Source organism: Pseudophryne corroboree, chromosome 7 (assembly GCF_028390025.1).
Source record: "Pseudophryne corroboree isolate aPseCor3 chromosome 7, aPseCor3.hap2, whole genome shotgun sequence".
Lineage (NCBI taxonomy): Eukaryota > Metazoa > Chordata > Amphibia > Anura > Myobatrachidae > Pseudophryne > Pseudophryne corroboree.
The window spans coordinates 494,268,408-494,285,267 of NC_086450.1; the positions used below are offsets into that span (position 1 = coordinate 494,268,408).

Sequence of the window (16,860 nt, forward strand, 5' to 3'; positions counted from 1 at the left end):
GAATTCCCAATTGATCATAGGTGAGTACCCGAGGGGGCTTCCGAATTCTCTGTGGCCGAGGTGATGGCAGGTAAGCATTTTCTGATTCCCGATTGTTCACCCCCATAGATTCATCCAATGAATGTACATCTATCCCTTGTTCTTCAATAATTTCTTCAACTCTACTGTTGTCTTCCATGCCCCAATCATCACCATTCATGGGAGATTCATGAATACCACTATTAAGCTTGTCGGTATCCTCTGCTTTTCTCTCAACCATCCCAAAAGGTTCCTCATCCTTATAGTAACTACCACTATAATAATCCTCATCCTCGTTATCTCCTATATAGTTGAATGTCTGGGATTCCGGAGCAATAGATCTCATCCCAGATTGAGGATTTATGTGCTCGGTATCACCATTACTATTTCCCCATCGTGTGTCTTGTGATATGGGTAATAGATGTTGACGGTGATAAGTTACAGAAGGACCTATCCCATCTTCTGGTACTAGTTGATAAACTGGAAGATCTGGGAGTTGTCGAATAATAATATATGGATAGGGTCGCCACCGATTAGTAAGTTTCCTACTCCTAGGAACTCCGAAGATTCTAAGCAATACTCTATCTCCCGGGAGCAAACGATACTCCCGCACTTGGCGGTCATATTGAGTCTTATTTTTTTCTCCTGCTCGTTTCGAAGTTGATTGAGCTAATTGATATGCATTCTTTAACTGTTGCTGAAGTCGCTTCACATATTGACTATGTGATGAAGCAGCATGGGTATGCGACAGAGTCCCCAGACACACATCAATGGGTAGTCTAGCTTCTCGGCCAAACATTAGGAAATACGGTGTATATCCAGTAGATCCATTCTTGGTGCAGTTGTAGGCATGCACTAATGATGCTATATGCTGTCTCCACTGGGATTTCTGTTTTGGACTCAAGGTACCGAGCATATTCAATAACGTCCTATTGAACCGTTCGGGTTGCGGATCCCCCTGTGGGTGATAGGGGGTTGTTCGTGATTTTCTTATCCCGCAACACAGGCAGAGTTCCCTAATTAGTCGGCTCTCGAAGTCTCTCCCTTGATCTGAGTGTATCCTTGCAGGTAAACCATAATGCTGAAAAAACTTTTCCCATAGTGTTTTAGCCACAGTCACCGCTTTCTGGTTGGGCGTCACGTAGGCCTGCGCATACCTGGTGAAATGGTCTGTAATTACTAAGATGTTTCCATCTCTACCTCCAGGCTCTTCTAAGTTTAAAAAGTCGATGCATACCAAATCCATAGGTCCAGAGCTTTGAATGTTCACTAATGGAGCTGATCTGGCTGGAAGGGTCTTTCTTAGTATACAGCTACCACAGGTCTTACAGAAATGTTCAATGTCTTTGTTCATAAAAGGCCAAAAGAAGCGGTCAGCAATCAACCCTTGGGTTTTGTCATAACCCAAATGGCCATGTCTATCATGCAACTCTGATAATACTAACTGTTTATATTTACTAGGTAACACCAGTTGTAATCTTTTGCTGCCATCTTGCCGTATGCTGCTCCTATACACAAGGCCATCCTGTATTATCAATCGCTTCAATTGACGCATCAATATTCGGGACTTATCTGTAAGCGTCTTCTCCTTAGCTTTAAAAGGATGCCCCTCTAACATATGTACTATCGGGGATATATCCAGATCAGCATGCTGTTCTCTGGCCATCTGTGCAGAATTGATGATGTCCATTCCCTCTACTGCTAATCGATTGAGCCTACAATACTGAGACGGGATGGCTTGTTCCGATGCTCCTGTCAAGGTAATGGCAGCTACAATTACATTTCGGGTAATACTAATCTGATGACATAGCACATTTACATCTGCGGCAGGAACTTCTATCCATTCATTGTGATCTTCATTAATTTTCCTATGGGCCATTCTGGATAAAGCATCTGCATCCTGATTACTGATCCCTGGTCGATATTTTATGGTGAAATTATAATTACTTAAAGCTGCCAACCACCGGTGACCAGTAGCATCAAGTTTGGCGGTTGTTTGGATGTAAATTAATGGATTATTGTCAGTTTGCACTAAAAACTTGGCACCATAGAGATAGTCATGAAACTTCACAGTTACTACCCACTTAAGGGCGAGGAACTCCAATTTATGCACTGGATATTTCTTCTCACTAGGAGATAATCCCTGACTAACATAACCCACGGGTCAGAGTTGCTTATCTTGCTGCTGATATAAAACACCTCCCAGCCCATTGAATGAGGCATCTATATGGACTTCATACGGAAGCTCAGGATTCGCGTAGGCTAATACGGTGGAGTTGGTTAATCTATCTTTGAGCTTTTCAAATGCTTCTTCACATGATATATCCCACCGACTCCCGAAAGGCTCTTTAGGCTTAAAATAATCCCTAACTGTCTTCTGCTTAAATTTATAGGATTCTCTCTTTCGTGGCAGATAGCCTCGTGTTAGATCAGTGAGTGGCCGGGCGATTTGAGAATATTGCGGTGCAAATTTGCGATAATACCCGCAAAATCCCAAAAATGATCGCAATTCCTTGAGATTTTCTGGTCTGGGCCAATTTTTTACTGTATTTACTTTATCAGGGTCAGTGGCTATTCCCTGTCGACTTACTATATGCCCTAGATATTTTACTGATGATCGACAGAATTTGCACTTTTCAACCGACAATTTAAGCCCTCTTGCTTGTAAACGATCTAATACTTTCAGCAATCTTTCATTGTGCTCTTGAAGGGTCTTACCGAAGACAATGATGTCATCCAAGTAGACCAACACTTCACGGTAACACATATCTCCCACGGTTCTTTCCATAGTCCTCTGGAAGGTGGCTGGTGCTCCCGTTATCCCTTGAGGCATTTTCAGAAATTCAAAAAACCCAATGGGACATATGAATGCGGTCTTGGATCGATCATCTTGACTCATGGGAATCTGATAGTACCCACAACGAAGGTCCAGCACCGAAAACCATTGGTTGCCCTGCAGACAATCTAGTGCTTCCTCTACCTTAGGGACGGTGTATTGGTCAGGAACAGTTCTGCTATTCAACGTGCGGTAGTCGATGCACAGTCTAATCTCTCCATTCTTCTTTCTGGCCACCACTATAGGAGAAGCATATTGACTTTCTGAATCCGCAATTACGTGATTCTCCAGCAAACCCCTAAGATGACTCCTCACATCCTCGAAATCCGCTAGAGCCAGCCTCCTTGATCTTTCCCGAAAAGGCGTATCATCTGTTAACTTAATATGGTGTTCCACACCTACTGCAGAACCTAGATCCCATTCACTTTTTGAAAAAACTGCTTCCCTCTGTAGTAATTGTTCCATCAAAAGTAGTTTACAGTCATCACTGATGTCACTTCCATCAAAACAGGATTCGAGGTTCAGCATCCAATTCCACTGCCCTTTATTACTGGGTTCGGTGTCACTTGGTCCCACAGTTAAACATTCCCCTTTCAAGTACCTACACTGCCCTTCTAGTGCCTCTTTTCCACCATTGTATCGGCTTTCTAGTTCTTGTTTTTCACACCATTTAATAAGATTACGGTACATGTGAGTATTAGTGCCCACAATAACCGGTAAGTTTCCATTATCCCCTGGGGAATCAGGACAAACTAGAGCGATCAATGGAACAGTCTCATTGGGGGAGCCCAAACCCGGTTCAAAGGTAATCTGCGTGATGATATAACCGAGATAGGGATACCTTTGCTCACTCAACCCCCATATAGTGAGTCCACTGAGTGGTTGAATGGGGATATCTGAAAGATGATCATTATACCAGGACTCAAAGACAATGGATACTTGCGAACCACTATCCATTAGAATGGTGCAGTCATGTCCATTAATGATGGCCCTCGTTAGTGGTGCATGTCCCAGTAATTGATCCGGAAGATTATGCGACCACTGGGCACTCCCCATTGCTTTAACCTTTATGATCGGGGAGTCTGTGAGGGGTCCACAGAGCTCCCGTTCTCGTTTTCCCCCATTGATTCCCTCCTCCTATTGGGGAAGTTACCTCCTCTGGTTTCATATCTATTGAGGGGACATTCAAAAGACCGATGCCCTAACTGTCCGCAACTATAACATTCTATATTGGTTCGAGGTCCTCCCCTCCTATTAACTCCGCGACCCCATCCAGAGGTTCGAGTTGTTTCCATAGGCTGTGGTGGAGTCTGTAAGGCAATAAGTTGATCGATTTTCTTGTTTTGTTCCTCAAGTAATTTTAACAGCCGATCATCTATAGGAGGAGTACTAGTGTCTGCAGAGGGTAACACCACTTTAACTTTCTTAATTGACTTCTCACGATTTTCAATTTGTACCTCTTCCAATTTTACTTCTTTAACTAACTCCGTCAAAGTAGGAGGGGGTGCAGTAGCCATGGTGCATCTTAACCGTTGCGCTACAGGGTTATTAGTAAGTGCTCCTTTCAGTACTTGTTTTAACCGTCTCTCATTCACTATTTCGGGACTAAGACCTCCTTTATCCACTACCTTATAGATTAATCGGTCGACACGGTATATATAATGGGTCAAGGTCTCTCCATGGTCTTGATAGGTGCAGTTCAATCGGGCCATCAGGTCTCCCACATCCTCCAATGTCCCAAACGAAAAATCCAATGCTTCTATGTAATCTCTCAATGTCGCGGTAGGGTTACTCCGGCGAGTGGCCTGGATCACACCCATGGCAGGTCCGCGTAAGCTCTCAACCACTCTTTGTCGCCTTATATGTTCCGGACATTGCCATTCCTCGGAATGTTGTACGGCCGCTTCACGCCACATCTCATATGTTTCTTCTCCAGCTGGAACAGGGGTGATTCCAGAAAAGATTCTTAATCGGCGGTATCCACCTTCATAATGCCACCGTTCCAAGTGGCTTACCACTTTATCCACAACGTTATCCACTGGAGTATCAGGGTTACCCCTAGGGGTATGATTAGAAGGATCCACTCCTCTACCGGTAGTATGGAAACAACCCCCCGACATGGAATCCCCCATTCCCTGACCCTCGGAGTCCTCCCCTTGGGCAGCTACTTCAGCCGCATACTCTTCGTTCCTCTCTTCTGGCCACACTATCTGGACTTTCCTTCCCATCATGCCTTCTAATAATATCATACTGGGTATAAGGGTTTGATCCAATTGATCAGCATTGGTAATGAGAACAGCACAAACATCCCCATATGGCCCTTTACATTTATCAACTATACGGGGTTGCTTTATACCCCATAAAGACCCTACAGCCTTTAACATTCCTTCATCTGTTACGGTTACCATATTTCCATGTAACCCAAAACAGTATCTGGTATCCACACCTTTCTCTATGCACCATCGCCCAATGTAGGCTTCTGTAATAACTTTCATACTGACAATAAGTATTCTAGCTAGGAGACAACTGTATACTAGGATCTCAGCAGTGCCTCCACATGTAACCCTATCTTACTAGTTGTTACTTGAAGTGTAATAGTGCAAAGGTTACAATCTTAAATATCCGGAGTGCCTCCACCCAAGCAGGGGTAAAATTACAGTGCTCGCTTGGGAAAGCCCAAAAAGGGATATTGATGTGACCCTTTAATATATTATAATTTCTTATACTGACCTTTACCACTTTATCTTTTGTTTCAGATCCAGCATATATTTATCAGAGCAAAGTACAATATTCAGGTAAGTATTTTTTATTAAATCACCAAATTGTGTTTGTTGTTTTTCCAGGTCCAACCTCAGTAGATCAAAGGAACATTCAATTGGAATAAATTAGCTCTAATCATATATACCAATTTATACAATACATGTATTATACTCTATACAAAGAGACTTGCATGCAATAACCATTGTTATGAATAAGGATACGTTGGTGCACTGTTGGGGCCCTTTCGATAGCGCGATTCCTCTATACTGATAATAGGGTGGTGTACTATCGAATTTATCCTCTAAGTTTGAACCGAAGGGAGAAATAAGTTGATCTTTGGTGTCCTTCCGAATTACTCTTCTATCCTGATGCACTCCCATAAGAGGGGAGTAGTACGCTTGGACACTCAATAGCCTAGCGGGTGCTGTAAATGCTGTTTGTCTCGTCGGTCCTTTAATATATAAGCAATGAATCGCTATAGTTCATACGAGACGATAACTGCGTCCAGATGACTCAAGAGGGCTTCCACTTGTATATATATATATATATATATATCGATATTCAGTATCGGAGGATATTAATACCCGATACCAGTTCCCTCCTGTAACCTCAATAGCAGTCTTTCAGTATATTCAAATAAAAGAGTAAGTACAGTATAACTCCAGATTCCCTTAAGTAACGTATAACTCCAGATTTCCTCTTCCTCCTGGCCGGGCACTTTAAGAAGTAGCTGTCTATACTCCGTCTTCTAATAACCAGTATAAGCAATACCACCAATGTAGCCCCCAGGAGAGGACTACTGACACCTTTCACTCTGCAGTTCGGGTTGGTGCCTTATACAATCCTGGTTTCAGTTTAGCGTTATCCAGTGATCATGTGATACTCCCCCAACTCGGTTATAAAATATAGGGCGAATGGATATTAACCATGGGGGATATGCTGTCTCTGGAAACCCCAATTAGGGTTCACTTATTTTAAACCAGTCACCTACTGGTGTCCATCAATCACCTTACAGCAGGCTAGTATAAATCTCTACTGTCCCTGTTATGCTCCACACCATGTAAGGTAATACTGACAAACAGGGAGGGGTTTCCTAAGGGGTGTTCCAATAGTTCTCCACTCCCCTAGGTCACTTTTCAGTGGTGTAACTCACATGACCCACAGCAGGCAGTAGCTGACGGATGTCCCATCATATTTGCGTCTTTTCGGCAGCCGCCATCCGGGACTATAAAGCAGATGTCCGGGGTTACGTATAATCGAAGGGTATTGTCCGGACACCCGGGGTACGTTCAGCCGTCACTCTGGATTCCGACTCTCAGCATGGATGGTCACAATCAGTTCTGAGGTATTTGCTCCCCGAGTCTCCTTAACTACGGGGCTGTCTCGGCTACAGTGACTCACACCCTCGTCTCCGTTCCCGGCTATATGCGGTACCTCCGGTGCTCTATCTCACCCGCTCCGTTCAGCGTAATCCTCCTTCTGCCAGCCGTCCTCGCTCTCCCTGCTGCGTAGCTATCCCCTCTCCTCTCTTCTCTCTCACGCGCTGACTAACCGTCTTCCCCGGTCTCTCGTGCTCATACCAGAAAGTTCTCTGAGGTGCATGCTCTCCAGTAACACATGCCCATAGTAGCATATCACTGCTAATACCAATATATATATTTGCTATGTTATACAACAATATTATATTACATTAATAAATACATGTACACATAAATTTTCCCATGTTTGAAAGCCAGCTCTTCCAGTCATTATATACATATAGAGGGCTACATAGGTATTGCGAAAACATAGTTGAAGATGGGTGCATCCAGAGATGTCAGTCAAACAGTAATATCGACATGAGCGGACATCCTTTGAGTGATTACCACTCATTAGTGGGTACGGTCTTAAACCAAACAGAATGTTAGGTGTGCTCACAAGTACCTCAAGGACAGAGTAAGTCAGGATTAGTGCCATACCCATTAACAGTAATTGAGGTACTCGAATTACAGGGGGGGGGGGGACCGGTGGACTAGAAATTCAATATATCTAGGCCTCCTAGCTTGAAGCTCCACCAGTACCACATAGATAGGTCACTGTTCTGCTTTAACGTGTCCAATTTCCGGAAACCAGGAAATCGAGAAGTGACATGGAATTACCAGACAATGACCTTCTCACATAGAGCTGATAAAGTACCCATCAACTCCGAACTTGTACGTAAGATATCAACAAGTGGGAGGTACTTCCAATACAGGTATACACGTGGGATCAAAACCATGTGGGCAGGAAAAGTGTCACAGGGGTATTGTGCCCACATCATCCAGCCCAATACTTGTAATGAGCAAATGGGAGAACTGGGGACCGGTTTCTTTATAAGAAAAATCTGTGATATGGTTTTGTTGCATTATGTCCCTTATGTTCTTCCAGATGATGCCTACTTCATATGTGGAAGGAAAGCGTACAAGTGGCTTACTCCGAGCTCTGAAAGGTTGTGTTATATTGGCAGAGTACTACCAGAGGTTATGACCACTGCACACAACAAAATGAAAGATATTCACTGCAACGCTCAGACTCCTTATACTCATACAAATTATGAACACATTGTCAAGAGACACCTCATAGATAGGACAGAGGTCGCAGCCTCTGATTTGATCAATGAATCTACTGGGATTTAAATTCTTCTCGCATATTCTCCTCCTATTCTCATTTTACTACCAGTTTACACCCCATCCACACTATGACCAGGCTGGCAAACCCCATTACTCATTGTCTTTCTAATCCTTTATTCTGTCCCCTGTTACCACCTCTATCCCTCTCTCCCAGTCTCTTACATCTCATCCTCTCTCCTCTCCTCTGTCTGCCTCCCTACCCCTCTTCTGTTTCCCCATTGCAATTCACTTCTGCCCCTTCACACCATTTATACCACACCACTCAACCCTGCTCTCTCCCTCCTCTGCCTGTCTCCTCACCTCTCCTCCACCAGTATCAAACTGCACTCCCTCCCTGTCTCACTCATGCAGTCTCCCTTCCTAGCCAAGGCCCCAGCACCATCATCACACCCTCTTTATCCTTTCCTTCCAAATTACTCCTACCTCAACGCTACAGTAATCCTGATAATCTCATTCACATCTCTCCCACAAACTCATACCCCCTATCCTGTGCACTCTGGAATGCCAGATCTATTTGCAACAAACTGGCCCCCACTCATGACCTTTTCATTTCCAACTCCCTGCACCTCCTGGCCATTACAGAAACCTGGATTACTCCCTATGACACCACTTCTCCTGCTGCTCTCTCTGCTGGGGGCCTCACATTCTCACACACACCCCGACCCGGGGGTCGCCATGGGGGTGGTGTTGGTATCCTTTTACCCTCAAGCTACACATACCAACTTATACCTCCAGAACCTTCTCTTACATTCTCTACATTTGAGGTCCATGCAATACGCCTCTACCAACCTACTAATCTTCGAGTTGCTGTCGTTTACCGTCCACCTGGCATTTCCTCCAAATTCCTCGACATCTTTGCTTCCTGGCTACCTCACTTCCTCTCTTCTGACATTCCCTCCATTATTCTAGGTGATTTCAACATCCCTATCGATAACCCCACAAAATCACCTGCCTCTAAACTCCTTAACCTCACCTCTTCACTTGGTCTCTCCCAGTGGACCACCTCACCCTCCCATGTGAACGGGAGCTCACTGGATCTGGTTTTCACTCACCGCTGTGACATTTCTGATTTCTCCAATTCCCCTTTTCCCTCTCTGACCACCACTTGCTCTCTTTCAACTTATCTATCTCTGCTTCCCCATCTTTCCCTCCTAAGGCTACCACCACGAAGCGTAACATTGAGGCTATTGACACCTCATCCCTATCCTCCCTGTTTGACTCCCTTCTCTCTTCTCTTCTCTCTCTCTCACATGCCCTGAACAAGCCACATCCCTATACAATGCATCTCTTACTTCTGCCCTTGACTCTGTTGCTCCGCCAACCACTATTCACCCTCGCAAATCAACACCTCAACCCTGGCACAACAAATGCACCAGATATCTACAAAAATGCTCACGTACTGCCGAGCGACAGTGGAGGAAATCACGCTCTAAAGCAGACTTCCTCCATTTCAAATTCATGCTCTCATCCTTCAGTACTGCCCTTTCCCTTGCTAAACAATCATACTTCAAAATCCTCATTTCTACCCAGTCTTCCAACCCCCGGCGCCTCTTTGCCACTGTTAACTCCCTCCTCTGCCCACCACCACCTCCTCTCCCTTCCTCATTGTCTGCTCTTGACTTTGCCACTTATTTCACATCCAAGATTGACTCCATACATCAGGATATCACATCCCACCAGACCAGCAACCAGCCACCACCCATCCCTTGCCACCCCTCCCCTTCCCTCTTACCAACTCTGACATCTTTCTCCCATGTATTTGGCGAGAAAGTCATGGCCCTCATCCGTTCCTCCCCCCCCCACACAACCTCACCGCTCGACCCTATCCCCTCCCACCTCCTCCGCTACCTCTCTCCTTCTGCCTGTTCCCATCTTGCCCACCTTCTCAATCTCTCCCTTTCATCAGGCACTGTCCCCTCTGCCTTCAAGCATGCTCTTGTCTCCCCTATTCTTAAAAAACCTACCCTTGATCCTAACACTCTCTCCAACTATCGACCCATCTCTCTCCTCCCCTTTGCCTCCAAACTTCTTGAGCGTATTGTCTATAATCGCCTTACTGCCTTTCTTTCCTCTCACTCACTGCTTGACCCATTCCAGTCTGGTTTCCGTTCTCTCCACTCCACTGAAACTGCCCTCACAAAAGTCTGCAATGACCTCCATGCAGCCAAATCTAATGGCCACTACTCTCTGCTTATTCTTCTTGACCTCTCTGCTGCTTTTGACACTGTGGACCACCCTCTCCTTCTGCAAATCCTTCACTCTCTTGGTCTGCGTGATACTGCCCTCTCCTGGCTGTCCTCCTACCTCTCTGATCGTTCCTTCTCTGTCTCCTCTCATGATGCTATCTCCCCCCCCACTTCCACTAACTGTTGGTGTCCCCCAAGGCTCTGTTCTTGGTCCTCTCCTTTTCTCTCTCTATACGTCCTCTTTAGGTGAACTCATTAGTTCTTTTAACTTCCAATACCACCTCTATGCTGATGACACTCAAATCTACTCTCCTCCCCTGATCTCTCCACGGCTCTCCTCACTCAGACCTCAAACTGTCTTTCTGCTATCTCATCCTGGATGTCTCAGCGCTTTCTTAAACTCAACATGTCTAAGACTGAGCTGATCATCTTCCCACCCTCCCGCACAGCCTCACCTCCCACAATCTCATTATCCATTGATGGCACGACTATCTCCCCTAGCCCCCAAGTACGCTGTCTTGGCGTAATCCTTGACTCCTCCCTCTCCTTCAAACCACACATTCAGCACCTCTCACAAACCTGTCATTTTCATCTCAAAAACATTTTTAGAATCAGACCTTTTCACTCACTGATTATTTCCAGACTGGACTACTGCAATCTCCTCCTAACTGGCCTCCCTGACAATTACCTCTCTCCACTCCAATCTATCCTCAATGCTGCTGCCTGGCTCATCTTCCTCACCAAACGCACTACGTCTACCTCCCCTCTCCTACAGGCCATCCACTGGCTTCCCTTCCCTTTCAGAATCCAATTCAAACTTCTCACACTCACTTACAAAGCTCTCACCCACTCCTCTCCCATCTACATCTCTGACCTTATCTCCCTTTACTCTCCCACCCGTCCTCTTCGCTCTGCTAATGCACGCCGACTCTCCTGTCTTCTGATTACTTCCTCCCACTCCTATCTCCAAGATTTTTCACGTGCTGCTCCCTTTCTCTGGAATTCTTTACCTCTCCCCCTCAGACTCTCCACCTCTCTACAAAACTTCAAACGGGCTCTTAAGACCCATTTCTTTACCAAACCTAGCCAAATCTCAACCTAACCCTCTGTTCCATGCTCTCTATGTACCCCATCTGTGTCACCCCTGTCTGTCTACCCCTCCCCTTAGAATGTAAGCTCTCACGAGTAGGGCCCTCTTCCCTCATGTGCTTATACTTTTCTTACTTTAATAATCCTCAACTGCCCAGATCCCGCAGTTTTTGGCCACCTGGAACTTATCTCTATGTTTACTGGTGTAGTTATGCTTAGTTACCCTGTACTTGTCCTATATTGTCTTCAACTGTAAGTCACTGTTTTCCTGTTTTGATTATGTGCATATGTACTCTGTAATTGGGCGCTGCGGAACCCTTGTGGCGCCATATAAATAAAGGATAATAATAATTAGACATCACCCATACTGCCAGAGGAATTATAAATTATAGGTACATCCATGCGCTGGCAAACTTGATCGATAATATCACTGAGATGTATGATGACACCTTCAGGTATACGGGTAGGGAGTTACAGGCCTACAAGAAGGAGCTGGTCCAGCATAGGATGGTCTTGAATTACATCACGGCTGTGAAAGGTGGGTATTGTGTTACTCTGGCAACTCAATATTGTGTGAAGTGCTGTACGTATATTACGAATAGTACTGAAGACCCAACTGAGATCATCGATCAAAACATGGATGAGATCTTGCAGTTGAAGTGGAAGTTCAGAAGGAAGCACAACCTTACCTTGACGGCTGTGGGTAATGAATTGACCGACTGGGCCTCATGGTTGAACCCACTCAAATGGTTCTCTGGTTTAGGAGAGTGGGCCCAAAATTTAATTGCGTGTGTGGAAAAGTTTCTCCTCTATATCCTGGGTGTTTTGACGCGGCGCAAACATAGGATAAATTTGATGAGTCTAAGGAGCAAAGGCGTTGTAACAGTGGCAGATTTTATTTATGACCCAACCGTAGAAACAGTGTTGTGATAAGGAATGCAAATGAATTTCATGACCTGTTTCTTTCACCATATTTCTGTTTTCCCCTCTACCCAGACACATCCAACCGGAAAAGTCTTCAGTGTACCCAGATATATGTGAATGTATTTTTATGTGTCTTACCCTCATCTCTGCAATCTTCAGTTAATGACACACATAGTCGATAAATGTTATCCACACATAATAGCATACACATACGTCTCCCCCACATGTATCATCAGATAAATGTGCTCCCCATTTGTTGGTATAAGAAGATGAAAAGGTGAGGGCTAATGGCCCTTGCCTGAAAAGAGCTCGATAGTGTTTGTTTGCCCATGTACAGACCCTTAATACGGGATGAGAAGGATTTAATGTATACTTTGCAGTACCTCGAAGCTTACTTAGAACATATACGGCACGATGATACATGCCCCTCAGACATTTACTCATACATACACGCTTTTTCCTATCCCACTAGGCTATATCTTTCCCACCTAAAACTCTTCCCATGTAACCTGAAATGTACATATTGTAAATGTAATATTTTCTGTATTATTAGTTATGGGATGCAGTTATTGTTTACTGCCAAAGGGTGGACTGTCAAAGTCAAAATTATTATACCCACACGCATCACGTGTAAACACCACACAGAGTGACTTCCGTGCGTGTGCTTGTTCTGCCATGCGTGCGCATCCCCGCAGGTTGCGTATATTGGCTCATGAAGTCCTGCATATTAACGCGTGGTATGAGTATATACGGTAGCATACGCATTTGCATGGAAAAGCCACAAAGACGTATCTGATATTTAATCCACATAGTGCATAATTTACACATAGCCTACACGCACCACACCAGCAAGTTACATTTACTTTGAAGGTATAACAACAGAGGGATTCAACTTTACAGGATATGAGGGGACAGAATTAGGTTAAGATGAGGTGTTTGGTATCCAGCTGTACAGTATTTCAAGGCCTATATTCCGATTGCAGTTTGCAGATAATTGCATGCTCCTGCGCATAGTTATGTGCAGGAATACAATATTTATATCTCACTGTATGTACTGTACTCCTGATATTCAGCGGGAACCCAGTGGAAGACATCTGCAAGTGCACCTGGACCAGGCATCGCCCACCTATTCAAACAGACCTATGACCCCTCATGTACTGTAGGAGACCAGCCCTTTGACCTATGAAAGAAGAGATTACAGTTTCCTTTGTTTCATGCTTTGGACTATTGTATAAAAACCATGCCTCCTGGCCGGCCTTAGTCTATTCTCTGAAGGTCATCTTTCCAGATTGACTGAGGACCGGATCCGGGTGGCGCAGCGAACAAACGTATGTATCCATTGGTTGTAGCTTCTTCTCTGTAATAGTGTTGTATTTCTCTGTGTACCCCCTTTTAAGTAAATATTTGTTGCTGCGTTGGACCACAAAATAACATATAGAATTGGTGTCGCATTCATTTCCTGGTAGGGGTTAAAGTGTATTCGGCCGCACGTGTAGCTACCTTGTGCTTACAGCGTGACGGTGTGCTTACAGGTTGCAGCAGCCTGAACATTTCTGTATTAAAGTAGTGCTTTTTCTTCCTGTAAGTTAAACAAACTTAACACCTGTCTCCATAGTATTGTATAGCACCAAATAACAATATAGGACTCTATATTCAGGTTATTACAGAGGAAACCGAATTTTTCCAGTAGTTACTGAACTAGGGGCTCTATGTACTCAAGGGCGTAGCTACCATAGGTGCAGGTAGTGCAGCTGCTATGGGGCCCAGAGCTGAGAGGGGCCACCTTCCCTGTCACAGTTACATAGTGTGGCCGGACAGCTCTGGTAACCACATGGTTAATGGCGGCCGTGGCACTAAAGGGGTTAACCTCAGTGCCCGGCGCCATATTCAGGGACACAGGGCGCTTTTAAATGTAATAGGTGCTAGGCGCCGTGTGTTTTGAAAAATGTATTTTGTTAAATGTGTGCCGCGGTCCCAGACCTCTCCAGCGACCGCGGCAGTGAGGGCAGCTCCCGGCGCACTGAGCTGTGTGTGCGCGCCGGGGGAGTCGCTGCAGCCGGGAGATCAGCTCCCGCTGCAGCGATCTGTGTGAGACACTGACCGCCAAAATCTGGGAGCTCTGCTCTCGGCAACAGCAGCGGTGAGTACAGCCCCCAGTGCACTGAGCTGTGTGTGTGTGTGCGCGCGCCGTGGAAGAAGGGTGAGCCACTGCGGCTAGGAGATCAGCTCCCGCTGCAGCGCGCTCTTTGCGTGCCTCTGCTGGGGGCGCCTCAGCACGCTGGAGGCGGCCAGCCACGGCAGCCGGGACGAACGTCCCGGGCTGCTGGGCGGCAGGGGGGGTGCGCTGCAGCACGGATCACTGCCGGACGCTGCGTTGAGGACACCGAGTTCAGCGCCACACACAGGGGACTGGGCTAGCTGGCTCCCTGAGCGGCGAGGGCACCAGAGTGCGCCGCTCATGGGAGACCGGGCTAGCCGGCTCCCTAGTGGCGGGGGTGAGCAGGATGGTGAGTGCTGGGGTCCAGGAGCTATGCTCCTGGCACCTCAGCACTCTAGAGACACAGAGCCACGGCGGCCGGGACAAGTGTCCCGGGCCGCCGGGCTTCAGATTAGGGGGGGGTGCCGCACCGTGCAGCGAGGCCAGTGAGTGCCACACTGGGGGACAGGGAGAGCCAGCTCCCTGGACTTCAGTGGCAGGTATTACAGGCAGTATGGAGGATGGGGAAGCCAGCCCCATACCTCCAGCACTGAGACAGAGCCCTAGCAGCCAGGCTGCAGGGTTAAGGTAGCCCAGCGCTGAGCGCTGGGCAGAATAAAAACAAAAACATTGTTTTTAAATGTGGATATAAAAATATAGTGTGTTGTGACTTGAGGCACTGAAGTGCCTGGGTATGTGGAGCCTGTGCAGGGCACAGGCTCAGTGTATATTTAGAGGGGAATGTACCGTGTATTTTAAATGTATTTAAAGGTAAATTGCACTTACTTGGTTGTGTGTCCCAGGAGGGGAGAATCCATGGCTGTGCCGGCTGATGGATTCTCCCAGCCCTTTTTCCCAAAAACGGAATGCTTTCCCTTCCAGTCTCAGACTTGAAAGTAGCATTGGAAGAGAGAGGAGAAGCTCAGCTTTGAAACAAGCTGAGTGGTTTTCTGGAGCTCCATAGGGATCCCTGACCGGGGATCTAGGCTACCCAGCATCTGGAGCCCGAATCCAGGCTGCAGACCGTGGGCTAGGTTCCGGTCAGGTTTCTGGAAGTCAGTTTAGGTGGGAAAACTTCCCCCAACCTAGACTGAACGGCACCGGGGCATATCCTGACCTTCCAGGATGGGGCAGTCAAAGGAGAGTGACCACTCCCCACTGTCCATAGAGAACAATAGTAGCTGTACATGTGACAAAGGCATGCACAGCCCATGGGTAAACATTGATTGGTTGTAAACCACAGGGCAGACTTACCCCCTGTGGTATTGTGTATTGGAGTAGGATAAAAGGAGGGCAGTTGCCCCATGAAAAGTGTATTATACAATTTTCTTTCTGCTGTAACATCTTGCTGTATTGCTGAGTTCTTTTCAGAACAATTTATTGGCATTAAAACATCATCTGCCTCAAGAAGATTGCGTCATCTTGTGAGCTACAGGGCTATGCGAAACCTAGCCCCGTTCACCAGCTGTCCAGGGTGAACCAGCGCCTCCAAGTTCCGCCTTCCGCCAGCTACCGGTAGAGGCCTAGTCCAGTGACTAGTGGGGATACGTCAACATCACACAGGTGTGGTAAGGCAGCGTGTCGGCACATACAGAGCAGAACCGTGGTTCCAAACGCCATGGCAGGTTTGGAGTTTGGTGGTGGCAGCATAAACCCGCCCACAGCACAGTGGGTGGAGTCAGTAACAGGCGGTTACTGACTGTAAGTGGGAATCCCCTATGTGGCCAGGTCCCATGTGACCTAAACATCCATTCTGTGTACTGGGGACGGGACGCGAAAGCAGTGAGGTCTTTCGTACGGGACCGTACGGTCACTGAAATTGGTGGCATAGCAGTGGGATAATCCCAGGCAGCTTTTTGGTCACCCGATTGGAGAAGCCGAGTTACTCAGGAGAGGAGTAACTGCAGCGCAGGAGAACGCACAAGATGGCGGACTTCAGGGGAATGTCTAAGGACGATTTGGAGATCATGTGTCGGCATAAGGGTGTGCAGATCCCTTCCAACCCGTCCAAGAGCGTCATGAGGGCGGCGCTCATGAGCTTGGAGGAGTCCCGCCGGGTGAAGGTGGAAAGCACTGACGGCGTCAGCATCGGAGAGGACGGCCCACCAGTGGACCTTCATAAGGAACTGGTGAGACCCACAAGCCCCGCCCCCTCTATCAACAGCCATATTTCCCAGCAATCCCTAGCAGGGCCAGGATCCC

General features: G+C 46.6%; 1 protein-coding gene across 3 annotated transcripts in view; it reads left to right on the plus strand.

Moving 5' to 3' along the window:
• Window positions 1-13,892, plus strand: part of LOC134945731 (uncharacterized) — a 164,138-nt gene extending 150,246 nt beyond the window's left edge. Inside the window, exons 4-5 of one of the 3 annotated variants that reach the window (XM_063935183.1) lie at window positions 5,611-5,649; window positions 12,534-13,892. In XM_063935183.1, coding sequence (XP_063791253.1) covers window positions 5,611-5,649; window positions 12,534-12,643 — 149 coding nt within the window. In that variant the 3' untranslated portion in view covers window positions 12,644-13,892. Of the gene's footprint in view, window positions 1-5,610; window positions 5,650-8,020; window positions 9,615-12,533 lie in introns of those variants that run through there. The other 2 variants (XM_063935181.1, XM_063935182.1) reach the window with 2 other exon arrangements.
• The last annotated feature ends 2,968 nt before the right edge of the window (window positions 13,893-16,860 follow it).